This window comes from Passer domesticus, chromosome 5 (assembly GCF_036417665.1).
Source record: "Passer domesticus isolate bPasDom1 chromosome 5, bPasDom1.hap1, whole genome shotgun sequence".
Lineage (NCBI taxonomy): Eukaryota > Metazoa > Chordata > Aves > Passeriformes > Passeridae > Passer > Passer domesticus.
In genome coordinates this window covers 12,227,313-12,253,680 of record NC_087478.1, presented here as the reverse complement: position 1 = coordinate 12,253,680, position 26,368 = coordinate 12,227,313, and the positions used below count along the sequence as shown (strand labels likewise).

General features: G+C 37.0%; 1 protein-coding gene across 5 annotated transcripts in view; it reads right to left on the bottom strand.

Annotated features, from left to right (window-relative positions):
- The window catches only part of KMT2E (lysine methyltransferase 2E (inactive)), a 56,858-nt gene that overhangs the window by 21,054 nt on the left and 9,436 nt on the right, over positions 1-26,368 (bottom strand). For 2 of the 5 annotated variants that reach the window (XM_064421981.1, XM_064421985.1), the window contains exons 2-10: positions 26,233-26,288; positions 16,647-16,831; positions 9,896-10,007; positions 9,346-9,575; positions 7,601-7,681; positions 7,361-7,419; positions 3,078-3,250; positions 2,065-2,103; positions 242-454 (exon numbers count right to left, since the gene is read on the bottom strand). In XM_064421981.1, the coding sequence (XP_064278051.1) occupies positions 242-454; positions 2,065-2,103; positions 3,078-3,250; positions 7,361-7,419; positions 7,601-7,681; positions 9,346-9,575; positions 9,896-10,007; positions 16,647-16,717 (978 nt within the window). In that variant the 5' untranslated portion in view covers positions 16,718-16,831; positions 26,233-26,288. Of the gene's footprint in view, positions 1-241; positions 455-2,064; positions 2,104-3,077; positions 3,251-7,360; positions 7,420-7,600; positions 7,682-9,345; positions 9,576-9,895; positions 10,008-16,646; positions 16,832-24,587; positions 24,666-26,232; positions 26,289-26,368 lie in introns of all 5 variants that reach the window. The other 3 variants (XM_064421984.1, XM_064421982.1, XM_064421983.1) reach the window with 2 other exon arrangements.

The window sequence follows — 26,368 nt, the reverse complement described above, 5'->3', positions numbered from 1 at the left end:
AAAATGTATAAAAATCTGAAAAATATGCTGAAATTCTGATGCTGAAATCTGGTGAGACAAGGAACAGAAAGTGAATGTGAAATCCCTTTTTTTGTTTTTTCCTGCGTTTTGTTTTTTTGGGTTTCTTTTTTTTTTGTTTTTTTTTGGTTTTTTTTGTTTGGTTGGTTGGGGTTTTTTTAAGGCATCTGATGTCATGGGACAAACACAGCATGCGGTAACACAACGACGCACAGCTCATTACCTCTACCGGAGGTTTGAAAATCAGATTGCTGGTGCTGACTTCTTTTTTGTCATTTCCATTGCCTAATCTGAGTGCTATTTTTTGTGCCTCCCTCTGGACACCTTCACTGTATTGGTTATTATTTGCTTCTTCATAACGATCCATCCATGCCTTGATTTTAGTTTCCCATCCAAAATTTGAACTGTCAGTAGGATCAATCTCTGGAGCTGAGCCCTAAAAATTGAAGTAAGTGACCAGATATTAGAAGGCAAGATATTAAAATAAAAAGAAAAATTCTATAACAAGACACAAAATGATGGGCAAAGGTATGCACTGATTTATGGACTGGGTTTCTTTAGCAAGTCTAGCATAAAACTTTGTATTACTTAAAAGCATTGAGTTAAATTCAGTCCCATTACATTTGTCCTTTCAATAATTTTATTATTTAGTAAGTATCACCCAAGTTCAGGAATGCTTTCCCTCCTCAAAAGTGATTCCTGCTCTTAGTGTGATGAGAATGGAGAGTGATATTGTTTCCTCCCACAACTGCACTGCATAATGAATTTAAGTGCAGGAGTTGGAGGGTCAGATCTCCCTGCCCACTCAACTTTTGTGAACATATGCAAATACAGAGAACTCCAGCTTTTATCCTGTAATACACAGACTTCATACTCCCCTTTCAACTTCAAAGATCATGCTGTATCTTTTCTTCTGCTGCATAACTTAGTAAACTTTACTAATCGTACACCTGCTACACATTAAGGTTGTGACTCTACTGTTACAGGCATTGCACATAAAATTTTTCTCTCCTTATCTGCTCCTCACTATACAATTTCCTTCTGCAGTGCTTCAGATCCTTTCACTTTTAAAGAAAGTGCCATTGTACCTCCAGACCTCACAAGCAGCAGCCAGGCTGCAGCCAACCAAAGCTCCTTACGGACAGCAGCAGCCAGCCAACGCTCCCTTTTCTATCCACCTGAGCAGAGACACTATTAAACATTAATAAAACACAAGTAGTTCAGCAATTCAATTTACCTGGTTACATTTCTTTTGTGCATGAAGAAAACCATACACACAAACAGCATTTCGAAGGTGTGATGCTAAGACAACCATGAAAAAAACAGTGGAACCTTACAAGCACCATATTAAAAAAACCCCACAAAACCAGAGATTTTTCTTCCCCAATTCCATCTTCACTGTTCCCAAGGCACATCTTACACATTTGAAGCATAAATTGCATCCCACTTGTTTTCATATATTCCAAGCATGAATAAACTATGGAAATACCTAGTTCTCACACCAGGCACATTTTTATGTCACAGAAAATTTAAAGACTCCTGTAACATTTAAATCTTATCAAGCAGACATCCCAATACAATTCCCTCAGACTATGCCAGTACCACTGAGTAAAATCCTGCCAGATATCCAGGAGTCCCACCAGGTGTAGATGGAGGTTTGACAGAGCAGAACCACTAACTTAGCTTTCAAATTCAATACAGGTAATTCATTATTTTGCTGCTAAAGAGTTATGAAAAGCTGGAGACACTAAATTCAAATGAAGTGTTCACTCAGTTTTACTCCCTTGCATAGCACACATGAGCCCAAATTAATTCACAGGCTCCTGAAATAAAAATTTGCACTAATTATTTAAGTTAATTTCGCAGGACAAAGAGGTAGTGCTCATACCTTAATTTAAAATCACTGTGACACATATGTAATATATCAGTTACCAAGAAGAGAATATTCTAGTTCTTAGTGTATAGCCCCAATTATACTCTTGATGCTCATTGTTTAAGTAACATACAGTTAAGGTCTGAAACAAAACCCAAATAAAATCACATTACCTTTACTCTTGAAGATTTCCTGGATCCTTCTCGAAATGCCTGGAAAATATTAAGATATTCATATTCACTGGAGAAAATACAAAATCTCTTAAGGAACTGAAAACCTACTAATGAACAACTTTTCAATTAAACAATAAAGATGAAAACAACAGAATAAATTAGACTGAAATCTCAAGAAGGTAAGAGGTTACATCTCACAAAATGTATTTTAAAAACCATTCAGCATTCCTAAGTGCACAGTAGTCAGGTACCTCTACCTTTCTCTCACATTACAACTTGATTCTCCAGAATTTCAGAATCCAAGTCAAAATATCAGAAGTAACACAGCAATAAATTTGTACTCAAACAAAAGGAAACATTTTACTAAAGATTTCCAAAAAGACATCAATGACTTATTCTGACTTTTAAGTTTTAAATAATAAAATTCTCACTGAAGCCAAGGAAATGAACTACAAAAAACACTTGTTTAGGAAGTTCCTTGTACTTTACTTCTTCACAAATGTTTTGTCTTCACATATTACACTGTTTATACACCTGCAGCTAAACAGCATAATGCCAGGATTTTTTTACTCTAATTAGTTTAGCAGCTAGCTTTTTGACAGCATACTTCCACACAACTTCTACTCAAACAAATGGAGTCGCATCAGGACAACTAATGGCAAACATTTCTGTACTTAAAATCACCACAAATGAAGACTTCCAAGGAATTCTAACCCAAAGCTTGTTTTGCACCACCTCTAACTATTTCAAACAGTCCAGTAAATGCAATTCCTGCAGTGAGATTCTGCTGCAATTATAAAACTGAACATACCCAGGCAGGATATATTAACTTGAAATAGAGGAGTCATGGGGGTCAGGCACCCAGAAGACTATCATTTACTGCAGAGTAATACATTTCAAGCTAAAACCAGATAGTAAAATAGCCTGATTTTCAAATCAGTGTCTCTTTGTAAGAAATGTCACATAGCTATAATTTAAAACATGAAGTAATAAGAGAAATTACATTCACTTACCTTTTTACATTTTGCTATGTTCTGTTCTTTCTCTCCACTTTTTTTCCTCTTCTTATCATTGACTTTTGTAACTCTTGTAGCAGTTAAAGTAATTGTCGTTGGTGTGTGTTGATAAGCTGTATACAGTTCCACAGGAACCTCATCGCCACTCTCTGTTGCACTGGTGTCCCCATCTTTAAAACAAAGAATACTCTGTAAATAATCAAGTACTACAGAAAGAACACTCACTAGTTAGTCTACATCCCTTTCCAAAACACAAAAATTCATCATGACAAATGCTCCAAGCACTCATATGCAAAATTCACCAACAGTTGCAACAGCACGAAAATGAAGGACCAATGAGAAACTGGTAATTAAGACAGGTTTGTAATGCAAGGTAAGAAAAAGGTACCACATTAAATTCCATTCTTTGAATGGAATTAATGACCATATTCAATTTTAAGCAAAACTACAACCAGAACAAAAAAGGTAGAAGATCTGTTAACACATTCACTTATATATAGCTTTTACTTGTAATATGGCATTTGGATTCTCTCAGATGACTGTATTCTAGAAGGGATTAAAATTAATGACTGACCAGCATTTCTTGTGAAGCTCTATTAATTAATCACGTGTCATAGTCATAATCAACTATTTCAGCTGCAATGTGCACTGTCAAGTGCCTTTTTCAGGGTTAATATGTCAATTTAGCCAGAAGCCTTTTGTACTCAAAATCCCCTAACAGTAACATTCTGCTACTCAGGAAGAGCAAAGAGACCATCAGACATAAACTGACAGATACTTTTTCTTTGTGCTGTGCTCTCACAGACCTAAAGGCCAAAGCCTGAAATCTAGCATACATCAGCATTTATGTCAGACAAACACATATCCTGACCTGAAACAGGATTACCCTAGTTCTGTCAAGATGAAAGACTGTGAAGGATGGGGAGGATTGGAAGAGAGATGATGCACACAGATAAGAGACTGTTGTTTGCATATGCTCAGTACAGATTTCAGCAGCTTTTCCAAATATTCTGCATTCAGTAAATACACTTCATACTACACAAAACTTTCTCATACAGAGAACAGAAGCAGGCTTTACAAATACTTAATGAGAGCAGAGAAAACATTCCTTCTGCTCTCAGAAGGATGTTGCTTTAATCAGTGCATTCAGCAGCCCTAATTCTCGAAACCCTCTTTACTAAATAAAGAACTCCAGCTACTGGTTACTCCCGGTTTTTCCTGCTCACAACATTCCTTAACAGGGTTCTTCTGTGCACAGCAAACAATCACATTTTACCATCTTGGTTATTCTTCTGAACACCTTATCAGGCACATAATTATAGTTCGTAAGCTAGGAATTGATGATGTTTTCTGAATTTGTTAACATCTCTGTTGAGAATATTTTCTAAATGAGCACAAAAAGCATAAGGAAAGAAGAAATGTCTAATCAAAGAAGAATAAATAGCAGAATAACCAATGCCCAATAAATAGAAACCCCAAAATAGAAACTTAAAATTGCCAGTGTCTGTAGTCCATACACTAGTGCCTACAGAATCATGACATCACAGCCACACACCTCTCCCCCTTGCCCCAAACCCCACAGAACACTGTCTTCCTTAGGGAAGCAACATTTCAGTGTTACTGTCTACACTGTGCTCCAACTTACTGTAAAGAATAATTACCTCAACTGAACATGTAATTACATGGAGTTGTTTTGAGACACTCCTTTCTAACCTACATAACCTGCTTTCACTTTGAAGAGCCTTGGTAAAGCACACTGAGGGGAGATCTTGAGTTTGCATGTCAGAGGCAAAGACACAAACTCTCCAAATTTCACAAGTTATGGGCCCAGATTCATTTACCCATAAGCAGCAAGTGATCTTGACAGCATCAATTTCAAGACCAAAAAGCTTAAAGCACCATCCTTGTTTAAGTTATACATCTAGACTTTTTATCTTAAAAAAACCCAAAGACAAATAAACCATAAAAAAACCCCCCAGTGAAACCCAAAACATCCACTATATACAACTGAGGGAGTATGGGCTCAACAAAGGTGCTCAATTCACTGAACCATGGTCAGTACTTCACTGCACATTAAGCTGCACCAGAACTTGACTTTTATACCAGGAAAACAAATTCAACAGCATCTCATACAACCACAGGACCCAGAACAATGGGCTAAAAACATTGCCAGAAAAAAGGATGATGTAGTTACTCATGAAAGATTAACACACACAATTTTCTATCACATGAAATGTTCAATTAAGAGCTCTTTTCTTGAAGCAAACCAACTGATCCACTGTTTTCTCCCCACTGTCAACCTTTGGATAAAACACAGCTAAGCCAGCAACTCTTTAGAAATCTTATAACAAAAACATTTTACTCCAAAAAATTCTCATATTTAAGTGAAAAGACCTATATATACAGACTTATTCCTCAAAGAGCATCCAAATTATGCAGTCTTGCCTTTTATCAGACACCTGTAAATTACTAATAATTAAAAGTAACATTCTGCTTCTGTTGAGTATCTAAAACATTGAAAAGATCCATTCAAATTGATGCCACTTTTGCTCTTCCTACTCAAAATCATCTGTGAAAATTGTCCACTTTACTGATGTCTCACACATCTCAGTTTATACCCAAAATCATTAAATCCAACTGAACTATACATGAGTCAACATAAAATACATTCACCCAAGCTAAATGGAAATTAAGAGGTGTAAGCACAGACATTCAAGTTATGTATTATAAATCACAGTAATCAATACTGCACTTTGATCACATTTTAGATTAAAGAGATCCAGATTTTCCTTTCTTTTTAACTGTTTTGATACTTTTGCTTTACCATTTAGTATTCCCTTTCCTACTGAATTCATGTAACAGATTTAGAACGCTGATCATCAAGGCTGAAGAGGGTTAAACACTAACTTCAAAGGTCTCATCAGCTCCTTCTAAGATTTTTAATCTCTCTTAAGTTTACAGCAAATGATCAGATAGTGTGCCTGCAAATCCCAAGTGATTAGTTAAATAGTTCAGATCATCAACTTCCCCTATTCGTTATGAAAATTCAAGTTCAACCTCACAGTATTATCAGACCAGTCAGTGAACTCATTAACTCCAAATGAGTTATAAATCTATTTGTTCTACTATTTCAATGGAATCAACCAAAATAATTTTAAATGTCAAAAATTTTTAAATTTAAATTTGGTTGACCTAGTAGGTCAAACAAAACTGTATAAAATAAGCTTGGTTTTGTTAAAATAAAAACAGACAAAATAAAAAAGGACTGTGGTTTTGCAAGTAGGTCACTAAGGCCTTTAAAGGACTACAGGCAAACTTAGTACCAGACAACACCAAGTGTCAACTGCACCAAGAAGCACAGTTGTGCCACACACCCCTCAGACTTTCTGAAGCCATATGAAGTGGGCAGCAGGACCATATCTACATGGCAATTTAAAAAGAAATCTTAAAATACACACACACTCCACTATTTCAGAGACAGGATCTAGAAGTAAAACATGTTACATTCAGGACGATGACCTCCTCCCAAGTTATTACTTTTGTAACAAAACCTGAAAGTACCAGCTATCAACCAAGAATTCTACAACACACTTTGGTAATGGCCACACAGAACTCCTGACAAGTTGGCCAGATGAGTTTTGAAATCCTGTGAACAAGTTCAAGAACTACTTGCATAAAATACCCAGAAATGGGTACTTGCACTACACGCCACCTTGGTTATCAAAGGCAAAAACCCCTCAAAACATCGTTATTACCCACATCATACTGACTTGGTTTAACAACTTTTCCCATTGTCCAAAAAAACCCAGAGCCATATCAAAACACCCAATCTGCATCCAACATGTAAGAATTAAGATTTCTTCCTGAAACTTTTTTTCCAGAATGAAAGTAGACATAGAAACCCTCTCTCACTCCAAAAGAAGCAACTTAAAGCTTTTCCACCTTATTTTCAGCACCTTAGTGAAAGGAGTTATAGTTGTTATAAAAGCAACATTGCTTATTAAGAAACTCGAACACTGTTGAACAGATTGAATTATTCCACACTGCTATAAAGAAACCACAGTCTGAAAACCATTAATAAAACAGGTGGAGCTACCACAATTCTGATACTATGTTATCTTGGTAACAATACAGACAAGTAAAAGGCATTGATTTACTGAACTTTATATGCTGAAGGCTCTCAAAACTGTGGGAGCCATGTATGTGCTCTGAAGTCTGTACATGTAATTTATACTTATTTTATCATCTTTACTAAGAAAAGAACTTTACATTTTACTCACCTGACATATTTTCCCGTTTCCTTCGTTGCAACAGCACTGCTCTTTCTTTATCTAAACTCCTGAAATTAGAAAATAAATCAGTGCATTTAGGTATTAAAACAGACCTCTAGCATTTCCCATTGACAGAATTATTATTACAGAATAAACAGTAAAGTGACTAAATGTTCAGATACTTAGAAAAATATCAGTTGTGCACTGTTCCATTCCACTTTAGAGTTCAAAATCAACAAAACGACTCACCTGGGTTGGCAACGTTCACACAGATATATGTCAGGAATATGCTGTCTGTCAATCCCCATGCAGTCAATGTGCTGCCAGACACTATGAAAACATCAAAACAAAACCCCCACATTAAAGTACAATTTAAAAAATTGCATGCACAATACACAGAGAAAGTAAGCTGCTCTTTTTTTTTTTTTCATTGTCACCTTTACTTGGATTCAGTACTGCTTAAACCTACATCTCAATCACTATTTTTGCCACCACTCTGCTAGCTGACTCATTTTCTCTCTTGGAAATTGTTTTCCAACATCAGAAATAAAATGGTAAATTATCACAATGGAGAATAATATAGAGACAAATGTCTTCAGCAATAAGACTTATGTTTTACACAGCAACAAGTGGTTTGGTTTTAAACAAAAGGATTCGTTTCTCTTTTAGAAATGGGTACATAAAATATTTCTATATAGAGAAATATACACTAAGATACAGTTTGATTTCCTTATGTATTTTACGAGAAAAATAAATATACATTTTTATACACCCTGTTATAAACTGGTAGTACTGTTACATAGCATAGAAAGAGCTTTAGAGCTTTAACTTCTTTCCCGAGTCAGGGAAGAGACTGCTTGCTAGACTGAAGGCTAACCTAAAACACCAGTTTACACTCAGCCCTACATTGCTATGGATGAGGGACACAAAACCAGTTATTTTCCCACCAGGAAAGAGTTGTGGTAAATTCACAACTCCTCCCAGAGACTCTCTTCTTCAGAGGAAAAAGACTAACTGGACTGCCTACAACTCCACTGCTGGAAGAACATCTTAATATGTTTCAAAATAATGAGCAATATTATCAGAATTAAGGACCACCAGAAATTACTAACAAGCTTGCTACATAAACAGATGGAAGAATGTAGCTCAAATTAATATTTTAAGCTATAGTTATAGCTATAATTATTAGCTATAATATTATTATTATTAGCTGTAATTATTATCTTACAAATACACAAAGATCTAACAAATCCAGGAGCATTCCATAGCCAATTGTAAAAATACAGGCTAATATTGAGTAGAAACACAATATTTGTCTTCTCCTGTTAAGTGTATCAGCTCTAAAAATTTCTAATCTTATTTTTCCAATTCCAAGTATTCAACAGCAGTCTCTTATTATACTATGATCAAATAGGTGCTTAAGCATAAACCCATTAGTGTAAATATTTAACTTCAGCTTGTCCATTAAGAATCTAGGTTAGTCTTTTCATACGTATTAACTGAATCCTTTGAAAAATTAAGAGTAATCAGAAAAATCATGCACAGAGAAACCAATATTCAAGAAGTTTTTTTCACATTATTTTTCATCCTTCATGTTCTTTGATTTACATATACATAATTCACCAAGATGCTTTATTACTCAGTATGTGCACATTAAGTAATGCCTAGGTCTTCATTTACCCTACTAACAAATAACTTGGGACAGAGTACCTTTTTAGAGGGGAAAAAAGGCATACCCTTAATTAAGCAGCAATGCACAAGCAAAGACATGACCAAATTCATGAGAAGTCAAGACTGACCAGAATTAAATTATAAAATAATCACTGCCCTTAACTGACTATGTTGCCTATTAGAAAAACACACAACCTTCAGCACTTTTTTGATGGAAGGAAATTTCTTGTTACTCATCGTAATTAAAACACCATTTACTTACATTTACTTTCAGTGCAGCCTGAAGTAATTTTTACTTTTTAAGTTATTTTAATATGCATTACCTGCATTTGTCACAACAGATCATATATCCATCATCATGGGTAAAGCCACAAATGCATCTGGTAATATCTGTTCCATAGCTTCCATCCTCCGACGTACTGATGGTAGTAGCACTGGAGGTTTCATCAAAGTTGGGAGTGGTAAATATGCCTACTTCATTCTTGCTTATAAGCACTGATGGAGGAGGAGAAGCTGGAGGCGTTGGAGGAGGCCGAGCACCATAGTTATGGTCCTAGAATTTTGTGAAAAGGTAATTTATCATAAATGCTCATACACCAATAGTTATTCAAGCCAAAATGTAAGAATTCATTTGGCAAAGAACTTCTTATTTTTGTAGTAAAAGGTTAGAATTTTAGTTATATGCCAATTCAATCTTATTTTCTAACTTCTCAACTATATCATACATTTAAGTGAACTATGTTCTGCTTCTGATAGATCATTTTTATCCAACTTACCCAACTCCCCATAAGATACAGAAATAAAAGCATGCATCAGTTTCTCCAGATAAAAGCAGCAGATTTTTCCAGAATATATTTTGTACAGAATACTTACTGCATAGGGCAAACCAATGTAACTGTGCGAATGCGAGCCGCTGGTATACAACTGGTGTGGATAACTGTTCGATTTTTCAACTACCACAGGGCTAGCTTCTACAGATTCTGGTCTGCAAGGCAAAAGACAGATGAAGAACAAGTGCAATTACTATGTAATTTATATTAATAAACTGGAGGTACTTGCTGCACAACTTCTAATAAATTCCCTGTTGATTCTGTTTAAAGCAGCACTGGGGGCAGCATCCCGGGATGCAAGCCCCCGGGAGCCCCCTCATTGAGCAGAAACAGAATTCCAAAGGGAATTCTGCCCAGGGACTGACGCTGCATTCCGGGGCTGCACAGCCTTCGAGCCCTGCAGCGACACACGGCGGCGGTGGCGGGGCACCACCGCACCCACTGCTCCTACCAGCACAAATCCTAACTGGGGCCAGCTGTCAAACAAGGCAGTTTCTATTGATTTAGCCTTAAACAGAAAAAGGTGATAAGGTTTTGCAAGACAAGGTTTTGTATCAAAGGCTGCGCCTTCTTCAATATACAATCTATGGTTTATATGCACTAAACCACAATACAAAACAAGAAAGATAAATGAATACTAGAACAGGAAGATCTATTTGAGCACAAAAAATTACATCTTCGTGGCCCTTCTCGAGCAGTTGTTCATGTATGCATGACTGAGATAACTTGCAGTTTTTTCGTTGCACCATATGATTTGATAACATGAAGACAAATGAATCCAGGTTACTAAAGGAGGAGTTTTTTTAAACAAAAAAAAAGGAAACACAAAATATCAACATTTAGAACTGAAGTGGATTTGACTGACATTACAAATCAGGTCTGGTTCAGTTTTCGAATTTCATTTTTATTATGTGTGAATTCTATTTCCTGTCACTTATCTTACTAATTCCTTGAGCTGATTTTAAAAATAAACTTGGTGTTTCTGAATCTTAAATTAAAATAGATACTTGATGGGATTTTTTCTTACACACTAATAGAGGCTTTTTTGCTATGCCATAAAGCAATACTAGTTTGTTATGAAAGCACACCAGAAACCTACATTTGTTACTTTTTGGAAAAGATATAATTAATCATTAACTTTCTGAACAAAATGCAGTATTTTCATATCTCTTTGAAAGTGTCCTACTAATGGGTTTGGTGGCCTATTTCTTCTTAAGAGCTCTTTCCCATGTGAGGTTACTACCCTAATGATAAAATTTATAATAATAAAATCTTCTTGTTTAAGAAGAAACTAGGTAAAACCACTTCTGGGTGAGGGCTTTAGTTTCTAGAGTCCAAAGAAAAAAATTTTAAAAAGATTACTGTCTCCAACAGTCATCAGCTGCCTTTTTTTGAGAAAGCGAATAAACACGTGAGCACAAAAATCATGTGAAGTACTAAGGTCAGAAATACAACTTCTGACTAGCATAAGACAAACCAAATCTGACAGCAGTTGCTCTTCATTCCCTCATTAACCCAGAAAAATCTTCATTTACACTCTTACATTTTTCACAACTTGAAAATACAATTTTGTTTGGAGTTTGTTATAATTAGCTTCTAGAAGCATCTTAGAATGTAAGCTCATGACTAAAATAAAGACAAAAGATAAAAAACCTGTGCCTTTCCAACCGATGTTCTTTTACCTGTTATTTACCAACACATCTGTGCAGTAATCACACATTTTTTCTGTGCTCCAATAATCCTTCTGATGATCCAGTCAACTAAAACGCCAGTGAATGAGGCATCAGCTATGCATCCATCATGACTATGGCAGAAATTAGCTTCTCCAGGAACAAGGATGGCTTGGCACTGCAATGCTTCTACTGCTGTTCTTCCCATTTCCTGAATGGGACAAGCAGCAGCACAGGTACCCTCACCCACTTCTGTGTTCAGTGCTCAACCTAGGGCTTGCTGAAAAATACTCCATTTTCAGAGCAGGAAGGCTTACTAAGGACAGGCAGGAGGGGATTCTGGTACAATCCATCCTGGATTAATTTAGGAGAGTTTCCTTCATTAAAAGTAAGTATTACTATGACCTAAATACCAGCTACTTAAACGCAGGAACATTCAGTGAAAGATTCCAGAATGAAAGTGTCCTAAAAAGAGAGGTTGTGCATTTCATCATCTGACAACAAAAGTCAAAAAGATAGTCCAGGTCCCTTTCAAGATTTGGGGCAAGACAATACACCCAAACACCCTACATCCATTTCTTATTACTCTAGCCTTTTATAAACCACTTAAGAGAACAAAATTTAATTATTTAGAGGAATAACAGTGGTGGGAAGCAGAAGCGTAAAGTTTCCAAAAATATTCATTTATCACCAACTGTTTTAACACTCATAAAACAGATTCAGAGAACAATGTTACTAAGAAAAAGTCACATCTTTACTTGAACAAGGAAAACCAGAAAAATGGTGGGAGAAAAATCAGGTGATACAGAACGGCAACTATTAAATTTTGAGCACAACCACCTTTCAGTAAAACTTTTTCCAAATGCTTATCCAGGCACAGACACTACTTTCAATTATACCAGATGCTCACTAGAGCTCTGAATGTAACTGTTCCATTTACCCACTGCACTGGGCTGGGGAAGTGGGGAAGAAACCAAGAACTATGGGAAGGAGCTCCCAGAGCATTCACTTCAGCTAAAAATTAACTATCATAGGTTTCCTTTAGAGTCAACAGGAAAGTGATACAGATGCCACAAAGCAGTACAGACTGAGCACCATTCTTCCAGAGAGCCACAGACAAAATCAACTTTCACAAACAGGTTACTGAACTCCCTATCACTCCTGGTTTTGCCAACCATGTGCATGACCTCAAACAGAAACGATGCCCTCCACACTCCTGTCTGTTCAAAGGTCAAACCCTTCTTTCTGAAACAGGCATCTCAGAACTGCACAGCTCTGAGGAGAAATGCCTCTTGGCAAAATACTCAGTTGTACACATGATTAAAGCATCAGATGCTACCTAATTTAAAAATCAAGTTTTACGTTTTTTGGGCTCAAGTGCCAGGGCCCAAGCAGCAAGGCACTAACTACTGTACCAAAGACAAACACCCCCTCATTTCACCACTGGCATTCTTACAGCCATCCCAGAAAGCAAGTTTTCAGGAGGAAAACATGTAAGCATTCAGATCTATGAAAACACTGTAAGGCTTTCCTAGCTTGTATTTTTGGATATTAGCCAATTCTGTCAGAGGCTGAGGTACTAAGACTGTCAGCCCTCTAATCATACCACATTTTTCAGCTTCACCTCAAACAACTGCTGTCTTACTTCGTAACTAAAAGGTATTTATTGTATTTTTGGTTTTCATCCAAACTGCAATTTTGTATTCCAACACAGTACATACAAAGCTTGATCAAAATGTTAGTATTATTTCCTAAATATTCCTAAATAAACCAACATTACTGTGATAAACTGACCATGGTATTTTGCTAAAATATCATATAACTTGCTAAGCGCTGTGGTCAGCAACTCAAATCTGTACAAAATGTTCACAGGGAACAAACCAAGAAGCTCTACACAAAAGCTTTCCACATGCTCTTGGGCTACAGTTATTTAAGACATTCCTGTACCTTGAAAAAAGAAATACAGTATTTTATAAACTTAGTTTAAAAAGCAAAGATGCCCATATTTAAAAAAAAAAAAAGCCTTGAGAGAAGTTTCATTTAGCAAGTGAAACAACTTCATGTTCTGAGTCATTTCCTACTGTTCGTATCTAAAATGGAAACAAAATATTCTGCATGTTGCCAGCAGATGGCATTAGTGAGAAACTAAAAGCAACACGGAGACCAGTTAATTTATGAAACCTCAGTCACTACACTTTTACAGCCAGTCACCTTGGATTAAGGAAATCAACCTGTAACAAGTCACAGAAAGCCAATTTGTCTCTAAAACGTCATCTCCCCCACTCCACTACTTTTAAACATTGTTTTATATCTGACCATTAGTAATAAATTAAAAAAAAAAAAGAGAAAAGAAAAAAATAAAGATCACAATTTTTGACTAATACCCAAAATACAATTAGTTAGAATTTGGGGCTTTCAAATCAACCACTTTCATAAATATACAGATATTCAAACAGGAAACAAAATCTCACTGAAATGCTCAAAGACAGATGGGGTATCCAAGCTTTAAGCTGTGAGCTAAGTGCACTACAAGTACTTCCTGAACATGTGTCTGAACTCCAAATGCAACCTCTCAGCAACATCAATCTTCCACAATCCAGTTTGATGGGTCTAATTTTCAAGGAGTTTAGGTTTATTTTCTATTTGTACCAGCACACCTGAACAGTATCTAGCTGAAGGCCATCTCAGATAAAGGAGTACAATATACTTTGCCAGAGAAACAACATTTTCTATTTCAAGACACTTCATCTAACTGAAGACATCTGACAGGCTTCAATACCTAGACAACAAGAACCAAGGACTGCTTCTCTAGCAGGGAGTGGGTTCTGCTACCTAAGCACCTTGCAGCAGGCCCTACAAGTACAGGCTGGCCTGATACTATCTGCATGTAAGACTACACCAATGCTCCTTTTCCCCTGGATACTGAACTCAGTGCAGGGATCTGTACACTGGGATTGTGAGGTTTATTACACAGCCGTTCTCCCTAAAAAACATGTATGGATATAACCAGAAGAGCAGTACCATCAATGGCATTTCCCAATGTGTAGCTTATACTTAGGCTCTAAGCTACACAAGCACTCAATGAAGCCAGGAAGAATATTTTGAACCTTCAGAAATGGCTTGTTCTGCTTAAAAGGACCTTACCACTAAGAAATCACAAATCCTCATCTTTAGTAAGATCTACAAGTGAAGGCCTGTGTGTTTTGTCTACAATGACACAAAGATCTATCTGGAGACCCCACTAAAGTACACATAATGTAAGAAACAAACACTTTCACCCAATTTTTAAGATCCTTAAACCTCTTAGTAGGCTATTCTACACACAGCTATTTGCTACAATTATTAAAATATTATGTGGAACTATTAAGTCTTATAAAATATCATCTCTTTTAATAGGCTTATGCCTTGGTTCAAAACATAAAGAAAAATCTTTCAGTACTAGGAGACTGCACTACACAAAGAGCTTTTTCCTAAGCTGCTTCTCCTGCATAATCAAGTTTGCCACTCCCCCATTCTTGTGTTTGCTCATGTTTCAGCAACTGATGAAGCAATATCTGACCTGCCAGTCACAGTGGAAAAATTCTAGCTCCTCCCCCCTGGGAAAACCCCAGAACCTGCTCAAAGACCATCTACAACTGTTACTAATACACTCCATATCCAACATGCCACCCTCTGGAAGAAAACGTGCAAAAACAAAGAGTAAACCACACGGACTGTGATAGAAAAGGTTCACAACTGTGTAAGCTGGTAGATTAGGGACACACCTTAGTGTCACACTTCTTGTGACAGTAACATGGCTTTCAAATCAGCGTACACCAATCATGCAGCTACCCATATTTCAGTGTGAGTACAGCAGAGATGACAAGAATTAATCTAAGTGGTAACAGCCACTTAACATCTGAAGAAAAGCAGCTCCTAACTGGGTCGCTCTGCCACAGTATCAAGCAAACAACACACTCTGAACTCTATCTTGTTTATACTGACAACTAAATTTATTTATTTTAATTTCAGCATGACATGGTGTGTCTGCAAGGAATGTCAGCAACCTCAGGAATCATGACCCTCTCTAAACATAAAAGAAAAGCACTACAGTTAAAAAATTTTCTGCACCAAGGTAGAGTACTCCTAACAGGAAAAGATACAACAACAAAAAATTCTGAACTGCAAATTCTTGGTTCTCTTCAAATAAAACAGCACAAACCTAGAATAGCCTCATATATACCTGCAGAGAAACATCCTTTTAAAAAGCTGTTCTAGAGTTCGCCTAAAATTTTCCTTCTAAGTTTGAAAGACAAACCACTGTTTCTTAAACATTTGACAGTCATGCTGATGCTACACAGACAGAAAAGTTTGTTTGACAAGAAATGTATCCAGTCAGAGATCAACAATACCTAAACCTTAGCCCATCAATACTGCACAGAAGAGTAGGGGGAAAAAACCAGAGAACAACCACAACACAAAAAACCACACATGCACAACACCTCCCCCCAACCCTAAAAAACACCCCACAAGTCACCCTCCCCATCCCCCAAAACCCAGAAACTCACTACACTACAATATTTGGTGCAAAGCCAGAGTTTACTGAATGCATTTCACTGGCTCTTTATAACCCTTTGTATACAGTTACTAAATGATTTTCTACTTGCTTTATAATTAGAAATAACTTTTGAAGACATGGTATTAGCATTTCAGCTAGGCCTTCTATTTTCATTAAGAAATGCACCCTTTGTTACTACTACTTTCTTGCAGTTTAATGCACCGAATTATTTAATCTTTCTAAGGTGCAAAATCAAGAGATATTTTTACATGTAGTTAAAAAGGAAACTGAAATGACAAAATATTTGAAGTATAAGAAGTAAACCAAGCAGCATCTTTATCTGTCAGTCTGATAAGCAAGAAAAACATGCATTTGTAGAAACATTTAGCTTCTCTCCTTTGCTCCCCTACAGTGGAAGAAACTGACATAAGAATGAAGTGACAGTTATTAATTAATTAAAAATTCAACAAAACGAAGGAAACTCTTAAGTTTTCTCCAACTGTATTCAAAAGACAGTCATGAAGGAAAAAATTAAAGTAATGAAAAAAAAAAGTAAAAGAACTTACAAATTATATTCACATACTTACTCTGAGCCTGCAGCCATTTCCAAATAAGAAGTATCTGCTGTGTCAACCCCCAATGGGATCACTATGCTCATGACGTTCGTTTCTGATAAATTCGATTACTACGGAGTCCTATGCATTGGTATCCAAAACACTGGGGCATGCCAGCCACAGTGCTCATTGCAAACATCTAAGTGCATCCACAAACCCTGTCAAAAACAAAACACAACATGCAGATTAACTCAGTTCATTTTAAACCCAGGGAATTTTACATCACGTATTTATTTTAAAATTTTGCCATTTTTATCACAATTACTTCACTAGTTTTATTTTACACAAGCAAAAGGAGAACATTCAATCTTTTCTAAAATTAACTGCAAATAAATTTCTTTAAAGAGTGTGATGATCTTAACCTGAACTTGAGTATATTACAAATGGACAATCATTCAAATTTCTGATTGAAAACCCCAGCACAATCAGGGAAGTGCCAGAGATTAGCCCTGTGTCATCAAAGCTTAGTTGTTGTACCTCTCAACAGAAACCTAGCCAGAGAATTTGCAAGTCTTAGCCAACAGTGCTCTGTTTTGTTTTGCACTTAAAAAAAAACCCTAATGCTTTAATTATCATTTATTTTCTTAAAAACAAAATAATTCTAATAATTCACAATAATGATAGGAAACATTTTCGATTTTAATAAATCACCATTAGAAGATACTATGCCTGTTCAGTGCCACTTTTGGAGGTGATTTTTTTAAAGGAGTAAAATAAAAATAGTCAGTAGTAGTTTTTAACTGTAAAGCAAACTACAATCTCCTTGACTCACACGAATTAAGGCAGGATCCAATCTGTTTGCCAGTTACTACCAGTCCCCCACTTCCCTCACGACACAGGGCAGAACTCCCAAGTACAAGAGGAATCTGAACAGCTCTTTGTTATTCACAGATTAGCAAATTAATGCACTTTTATACACTAACATAGAGCAGGTTTTACACATGTGACTAGGTAATTTAAGTAAAACAGCCCAGTATCTTCAGTAGTTACATAATGTATAATTGCAAACTCTTACCAAAATGTCAAAGTTGCAAGACCACAGACCACTTTGCAAAGAAGCACAAACCGTGCCTAATAAAGACACTCCTGTCATACCACAAAATGTTGTATCTTAGCTGATGTCTACATGAGCACAGTAATTCTGAGATCAATGTATTTTCACAGAATCACAGAACATGCTGAATTGCAAGGAACCCACAGGATCACAAGACCAACTCCTGGCCCTGCACAGCACCATTCCCAGGAGTCACCCCATGTGCCCCAGAGCATTGTCCAAAAGCTCCTTGCACTCTGTCAGGCTGGCGCTGTGACCACTGCCCTGGGGAGCTGTTCCAGTGCCCAGCCACCCTCTGGGGGAAGAACCTTTTCCTAACACTGAACCCAAACCTCCCCCAACACAACCTCAGGCCACTCCCTCAGCTCCTGTCACTGTCACCACAGAGCAGAGATCAGTGCCTGCCCCTCCTCTTCCCCTCGTGAGGAAGTTGTAACTGAGTGAGGTCTCCCCTCAGTCTCCTCCAGGCTGAACAGACCAAGTGACCTCAGCCACTCCTCACATGGCTTCTGCTTAAGGCCCTTCACCATCTTTGGACACTCTCTAATGTTTAATGTCTTTTTTATATTGTGGCTCCCAGCACTCGAGCTGAGGCCGCCCCAGTGCAGAGCAGAGCAGAGCAGGACAGTCCCCTCCCTTGCCCAGCTGGTGCTGCTGTGCCTGGTGCCCCCAGGACACGGGTGGCCCCCCTGGCTGCCAGGGCACTGCTGGCCCATGTTCAGCTAGTCACTGACCCCCAGGGCCCTTGCTGTGGGTGCTGCTTCCCAGCCTCTCATTCCCAGTCTGGCCATACATTCACTGCTGCCCCACACCAGGTGTAGAATCTGGCACCTATCCTGACTGAACTTCATTTCAACATGTTATCCTTGCCAAACACTACACTGACAAAAAGCACAAGCCCCTGGTGAAAAATGGACTTCAGATAAACACTGTGAATTTAATGTGAATTTTCTTCTTTTATTGATTAGATCAGCACCTTCAAGATGACAAAGTGGCAGGTACAAGACATCTCTGAAGTATGAAATGGCAGCAAGTCTTCATCTTGAACTTCCTACATTTTTAACTCTAGTGAAGATTGGCAATTAACTTAAGAACATGCCAAGATGTCTGAAGTGCCTAAACCTACAGCTAGTTCACTCTCCTTCTAGACAGCAAAAGGGCTGTTTTGGTCCTATTATGTGAGACAACAAATACAATGAGCCAGAAAGCTACTGGGCTAAGTAGCCATTGGAATATTTTGCTTTCCTCATTTAAATACTGATAATTTTCTTACTAAATACCACAAGTAACAAACCGCATCACTAGCTGTGCAAAAAAAATTAAGAAAAAATATACTATTTTCAAGAATAAGTAGCAAGAAAAATACGTTAAATCAAAAGCAGGTACATAATATTTTCAGTAGAAGGCTTGAAAAAAACTGTAAGCCCCATTAACAGTTTAAGTGAGCACTCACTTTCCCACCATACAGCTAACTCTCCTCATAGGACAGAACCCTGAATGGCTGTACCTACAACTTAAAGGAAACATCAAATCACCATTTAGTCCCCATCTTCTGAAAAAGTAAAAAATTTACTCAATAACTTTAAAGAAACCATGACTTTTTAAAATCCAGGTAAATCAGCTAGCACAGAGTTAACTGCAGTTCCAGTACTCCCTGCAGTGTGACCTGTGCTACCAAACCATCAGCAGAATGGAGCTTTCACTTTATGCCTGTTACTAGGTAATTCTTAAAAAACAGCTTTAGTGGTTCAATGTAGGTCTACAAGATATATTAGACTGTCTGGGATCAAGATCCTCACTTAGAAAGGTGCTTCTTGCACTTAAACTTGATTTTGTTGGTGGTGTGTTTTTTCTTAAAATATTTTCTTTAAACACTTCTGACCAGGTAGAGCATCAGCTGTAAAATAATGCAGGCAAAAAAGCTCTGGAGACTGATGGAAGTGAGGAACACATTTAGACAGCTGTCTCATGAGCTGTGACATCTCCAAACTTACATAAACAACTGAGACTACCCACTCACCATATATTCAAGTGACCACCACTGTCTACACAGAAAGACAAGACCTGCTTACTAAATCTGATAATCAAGTGAAATTTGGGGCTTCTTTTTTAATTTAATGCAGAAAAAAAAGAGCCATGCATGACTCAGAGCTACATATAGATTGAAAATCAATGGCTAATACATGCCCCCATTCACGACAATGTAAATACACCACCATTCTTGCTAAAAAACCCCAACAACAACCAAAAAAAAGCTAACAAAAATAAGGGGAGGACTCAACCAAAACCAACTTCCTGCTCTACAGCAAGTTATTAAAATACAGCTTTGCCAGAAGTCAGAAGAAAATTCTAATAACCTGATCTACACTGAATAAGGTCAAACTTGAGGAATCAAGATTTTTTTTGTCTGAAGAGCATTAAACAGATGTTTTATCCAAAAGGAAGTGGAACATGATTGCAACAGTAACTCACTGGTTTTTACCACTTTCTTCCATCACACACACAGAACTCTCTAAAGCTCTTCCTTTGCCTATAGTTCAGTATGGAAGAATGAAGGCAGTCACTGGCTTGCAATACCTACACGGCCAAGTTAATTCAAACAAACATTGCTCATTATTTATGAGTAGCCATCCTCAACAAATGCCCCTAATGAGAGTGGGGGGAGATCTAGGATAAATTAATAACACTACACCCACTTATTAAACAAAACTGTGACCTTATATATAGGCCATCCAATTATGATCCCTACAGTGATGTTAAATTTGGAACGATGGAAAATAATTATTTTCTACCATGTCAGAATCAGAAGCACTGTCATGCCATACCAATATTCCCAGCATTTTTATAAGTTCAGAAAGAAACTAACACAACCACTGGGAAATTTTATCTATGAAGAGATTGCTTATCCTTTGAAGCTTGGTATTTTAGATGAGTCATAAAATACTATCTGCTGTCATGATTTGGTACTTTCCAACTCCTGAAGTATCCATCTATTTCAAGTAATTATTCTTTCAGAACTCTGACAAACTGTCATCCATGCCCTTTAAGAAACTGTTTTCACAGGTACATTCATTTCCACAACTTACTGTTTAAGAAAGTGTTTCTTCAAGCAGTACACGAATTTGAAAGACAAGAAGACCACAGAGGTTTCTCCAGTTAATTTCAGGGTCACAGAGTTAAAAGCCACCATATAAAAACCGCAAGTCCAAAGTTCACTGATCAGCTCTTTACTGGGCAAAGTGGCTCATCTACTGTACCTTAATTAACAACAGCAGAAGCCCTCCAATTTTGTTATAGTGCCTCCATTAGTAATAGTACACTCTAAGCTCTGAAAGCATTTTGGCAATTTATTAAATTCACCAATTTTTTCCCATAATCATCCTACAGCTTTATTATAGGAGAAAAAACCCATCCCTTATTCAAATAAATTTTGCTTTTATTTAGTAGCAGGAAAAGAAGTTTATCTTGCCCTAATAATAAAATGTTCATCTTAAAACCCAGAGAAATTTCTGTTCAACCTGGTTAAAACATTTATCTTGTGCAAGATCAACCTCTTCACTCCCATCATTCTTCACTGTTCATTCATACTGATTTACACTTTTAATGGCACTTCTCTTTGCCTCTAGAGAATACACAGGAGCTTTTTGACTCAACAGCTGCATTAAGTCTAAAATATCCAAAGCCTCACCATATTCTTATGATCCACTTTGTTTATGACACCAGGACACTTTTTTGTATCAATTAAGTGTACTCAAAACCAGAAGTATAAGAGTGCAATACATTCCAAAATATAATCTCTGTGGCTTTGTACAGAGAACACAATTTATGCTTTAAAGAACAGGAAACAACTCATACATTATCCCTGAGGTATTCCACTAAAACAACATTATTCTGTGGTCTAACGGAGACCACATGTTTCCTTTCTCTCATGTCCTGCTAAGATCACTTGTGTCACATCAGAAAAAAAACTTAACTTTTCCACTGGTACACAAAGGAGGAAAAACCCCAAATAAAGACAGCTCAGCTCTTGCATCAGAAGGTAAGGGTGGGATCTCCTGAAATTACATCAATAGTGTTAAACCCCCTATGCTGTATGTCTAATACTAAAGCTCTCGTCTAGATGCACATACAAAACTTTTCATAAAAATCAATAAGAGATTGTGGCAACACCAGTAACAATTTATTTGTCTTAAACATTAAAAAAATCCTAAAGAGACATTAATATATCAAGACAGCATAACTACTTATAATACTTACAGTAATATTGTTATTACAATATGATGAGGGTTTTTAGTTTGTTGGGGGGGGTTAAACCATGTTTATATCTTATACTACCAAAAAAAAAAAAAAAAAAGCTGTTTCTGCTATTCTTCACATCTCTGACAACTTTTTACAGACAGTGTCACTGTTCCTTGTTTTTCCCTTCCCATGAACAATTTCTAGATTTGGATGTCATGTGACAAATACAAAAATCTTACAGAAGTTAGAAAAAATACATTTACTACAGAAGTTAGGAACAGATTCAAAGCAACTCGAAACTTAACATTTGTTTTCTAATTTATAAAGGGACATAAGTGAACCATGAATTAAGCTTACAGTTAAATTATATCCCATCTCAAATGTAAGAATTTTTCCACATACACAGAAGACTACACTAACTTAAGTACATGGATTGCAAGATCAGTTCAAGTTTCTTACATCACAAGGCATTATAAAAACTAGACTAGATCTTTTTGTTCCTTTTTTTGTGACTTTTGTATACATGTAAAGTTCTTCAATATTTTTCTCTGCAGTTCTCACCCATCAACAATTACAAGATAAAAAAGTAGTTATTAGATGGTTTAGATATTTCAAGATTTGGGAGATTTCATCACAGAATGGCTCTGCAAAGTGAATTACCAGGATCTCCCTAAACACAGAGCTTTAAGGAGAAAAATCTAATTCTAACCAGCCTACAACTAGGCTATTTCATTAGACTCAACAGTGCTGATTTAAGACAAATAATTATTTAGATTTTATATTGATGCATAAAACTTCACCATGAAGTCCTTAACTAATGTCACTACAGAAGTATTTATATACTAAGCAAACCACTATCTCTATACTCTGTATTTTCACAAGGTCCATATACAAAATCCACATAACTAGAACTGAAGAAAAATTAATCAAAACCTTCTAACCTATCTACATATGACAATTATCTTTCCTTAAAAGCAAAATTATGTAACTTGAAATGTGTATTACAAAATACACAAAAGGTGAAAGCCCTAACTTTCCCTTATCTAGTAAAGTGAGTAACTGAAATGGCCAGCAATAATTGTCAAGTTCCTCCCCCTCCAACACCTAAAAACTTACACTGTTTCCCAATTTACCCAGCAATGGACAGTTCACCTCGTGTTTACTAAGAGCTTATTTCCCCTCAACACAAGCACAGAAGAGGCTCCCTTTTGCTGAACTCCAAGTACTGGTAACCCCTTTCCTCACACCTTTAAATCTAGGCAAGAAATTAATAACCATTTGCTGCAGCAATATTAAGTATCAGAATATATGAAGGCTCATTTTCATGAGATGTGTACAAATCTTAAGGGAAGCAACTTGAAGCAACAAATGAAACTGCTGAAACAGCCAATTTTCCACTCAAGCACTGACCAAGGAAGAAGAGTTACAAGATTTACAGATAAAAAATAAATCAGTGTTAAAATACACAAACACGACAGTCTTGAGTCAAGCAAGACCTTTCAGTTTAACCAGCATGCAATGCTAACCTAATGCATGCATTAGCATGCAATGCTAATGGTTGTAATCCCAAATTAATTTGAATGTAGAAGTGTTCTACTCTTAATTTCCATTTGCTCCCCATAGAAAATTCACACTACTGTGAGTCCAGGTCGGCCCCAAAGTTACAAAGGACCACTACAAAACTGTTTCTCATATCAATAAGGTGTTTCAGGCAAGATGCAAAGATTTCCAAGATTGTATTACTGCTTTCAGACCTCTGCTGACTCCTGCATACCTTACTGTTACTTGTTCATACAAAGTCATCTCAGGTAATAGATGACCAGAAGTTAGTATTCTGTTTTATTGCATTTTATTACCTCACCATGCATCTTCTATGCATGAGTTACATTTATTGAGAATGCAATCTAAACATTCTCCTCCTCCATCCAATTACATCATATGTGTACACACATTTTGCAATCATGAGCAAAAGCAATTCTTGTCATACTTTCCTTCAGATTTACAGGCCAATAATTTTAACCCATGGTCATGGGAACCACCCTTGACCTCAAGAAATCCACAAGAAAGTTGATACACCTATGCCCTGGCACAATCTATACAGGAGAAATCTAATTAAAATGCAACTATCAATAGTTTGTCAGACTCCACAAACACAGCGTGAAAACTAATGTCCTGACTCTCACAAGGCCAACAAACTAAGCTTTACTACTTGGCTTTCCTACCTACAGGTTTTTCCCTCCTTTGGAATTTTTTTGTTTGTTTTTGGTTTGGGAGGTGTGTGGTGGGTTCTGTTTGTTTGGTTTGTTTGATTTTTTAACTTTCTTTTTAATTGGAAAGGAATAAGAGGGAAGATTTAAAGAAGATTTCATTAAAATCTTCTTTAAAGAAGATTTCATTAAATAAAATCATGCTTTTCTAAACTGCTGCTTTCTACTACTGCTCTGAGCATACATGTCTAACAAGAAATTAGATTCTTTTTAAAATTAGCAAGAGACACTGGCATTTTAATGGTACACTCTAGATAGCATTCAAATAATGAACTATACTGTGCACATGTATATATGTATATACTTGTATCAACACACAAATATGGAAAAAATAAGCAGCATATATACACATACCATAAATAAATGTATAAAGTAATCAATATTTATTCACTGCTGTCTGTTTCTCAGGAGGTAACATGCCTTTAATCAGACCTAGAAGCAGAATACATGAGAAAATGACTAATCTTACATGCAAGGAAGTTTCCTCTGTTTCCCCTAACATGCTCCATAACTGTACAGATTTCCTAAGAAATTAGGAGGGATATCCAACTTCCAAATGTTACACCACTGCAGGAAGAACTGTGCAGACTTAGAGACAACTGCAAGTCCAAATTCATACCTTTGCTACTGTTTGCTGCTTTCTATTGTAACCTAACAAGTAAGTCAGCAACTTACTTCTAATTTGTGCTGAAACACAAAAAAAGTGGAGTAGGAAAAATAAGACACAGTAGGCACACTCAAATATACAAGTTAAGACCTATTAATGACCAAGTCCTGCAAATCATGTAAAAGAAGTAACTTGTTATAGAAGAAATCTGGTATTTGTAGCGTGTGCTCAAACATTCCCACTGATTTAATACCCTCTATATCCCTCTCAGCAGTATCTTCTTCCTCATCACAATTATTAACTGCTTCTAGCCTCATTCACAAGCCCCTCAATACCCTCCCCAATGCTGTTCAGGGTCACCTACACACTGTCAGTACTCATGTCCATCTAACCTCTTTCTCAGGTACCCTGTCAGACAGACAAAACCCCAAAAATGTACTTGCTATGGCTGGTTTTAAGTCACACATGACAGAAAATGGCTAAAATCATTATGCTCCCTCTCCCTGTTCCTCACAGGACACTGCTCATAGCTGCCCCCATCTCCTTTTGGATTTTCAGAAAGCTTCAGAGAGCTCAAGGCTTCTAAGTTCCTAGCCCTGTCCAATTTCTGTTTTACCACATTATTGGTTGTATTGACCCAGACCTACTCAATCATTAGACCAACTTATTGAAGAAACACTGTTATTACAGCCGACTACAAAGTAAGAGGACTCCTCCACCTCTGCTTTTAAAACAGTGCCAATAAGCACAATTTACTAGCACAGACTCACAGAATGGCTTGGGTTTGAAGGGACCTGAAAGATCATCCAGTTCCAACATCCCTGCTGCAGGCAGGGACACCTCTGTTACCAGGTTGCTCTGGGTGCCCATCCAAGCTGGGCTTCAGCACTTCCAGTGATGGGACATGCACAACTTCTCTGGGCAACCCGTTTCAGCTTATGAACACCCTGAGACAAACGCAGGATTTTACACTCAATAAAGACCACAGTCACGTTTGGAACGACAGCCGAATTTTATTAATTGGTCAGACTTTAGTATCTAAAACAGGGAAATAAAAACCCCTGCCCCCTTCATGGTATCCAAGATTTATGCATAAAAAACCGGAGTTTCCATCATTGTAACAAGGTTTTCATTGGTACACAGGTCATAACATGCACTACACAGACTCTAGCCTGCACAAAGCAAGCCACGCTTTTGAGCAGAAACCAAGGGTCAGTCTGCCAGTTCAGCCAAGCCTCTGCTACACACCAAAGCTGCTTCCCACCAGACAGAAGCTATTTTCCTTTACTATCCGCTCCAACAGTGCTGCTCTTGCTTATTCCTCTGAGTGAAAGCAAGGTCTCTTCCTCAAATATTTAAGCTAGTCCCTTACACACAAAGACTTGACCTTACCTCTTCTCTCTCTTCACTCCTTTTCTTCTCTCAGTGAAGTTAGACAAAATATGGGACTAGGAAGAGAAAAAGAATGAGTGGTAGAAGGGAAATAAAGATAAAAGCAGTTACAGAAAGAATAAGGATTAGTTTACTG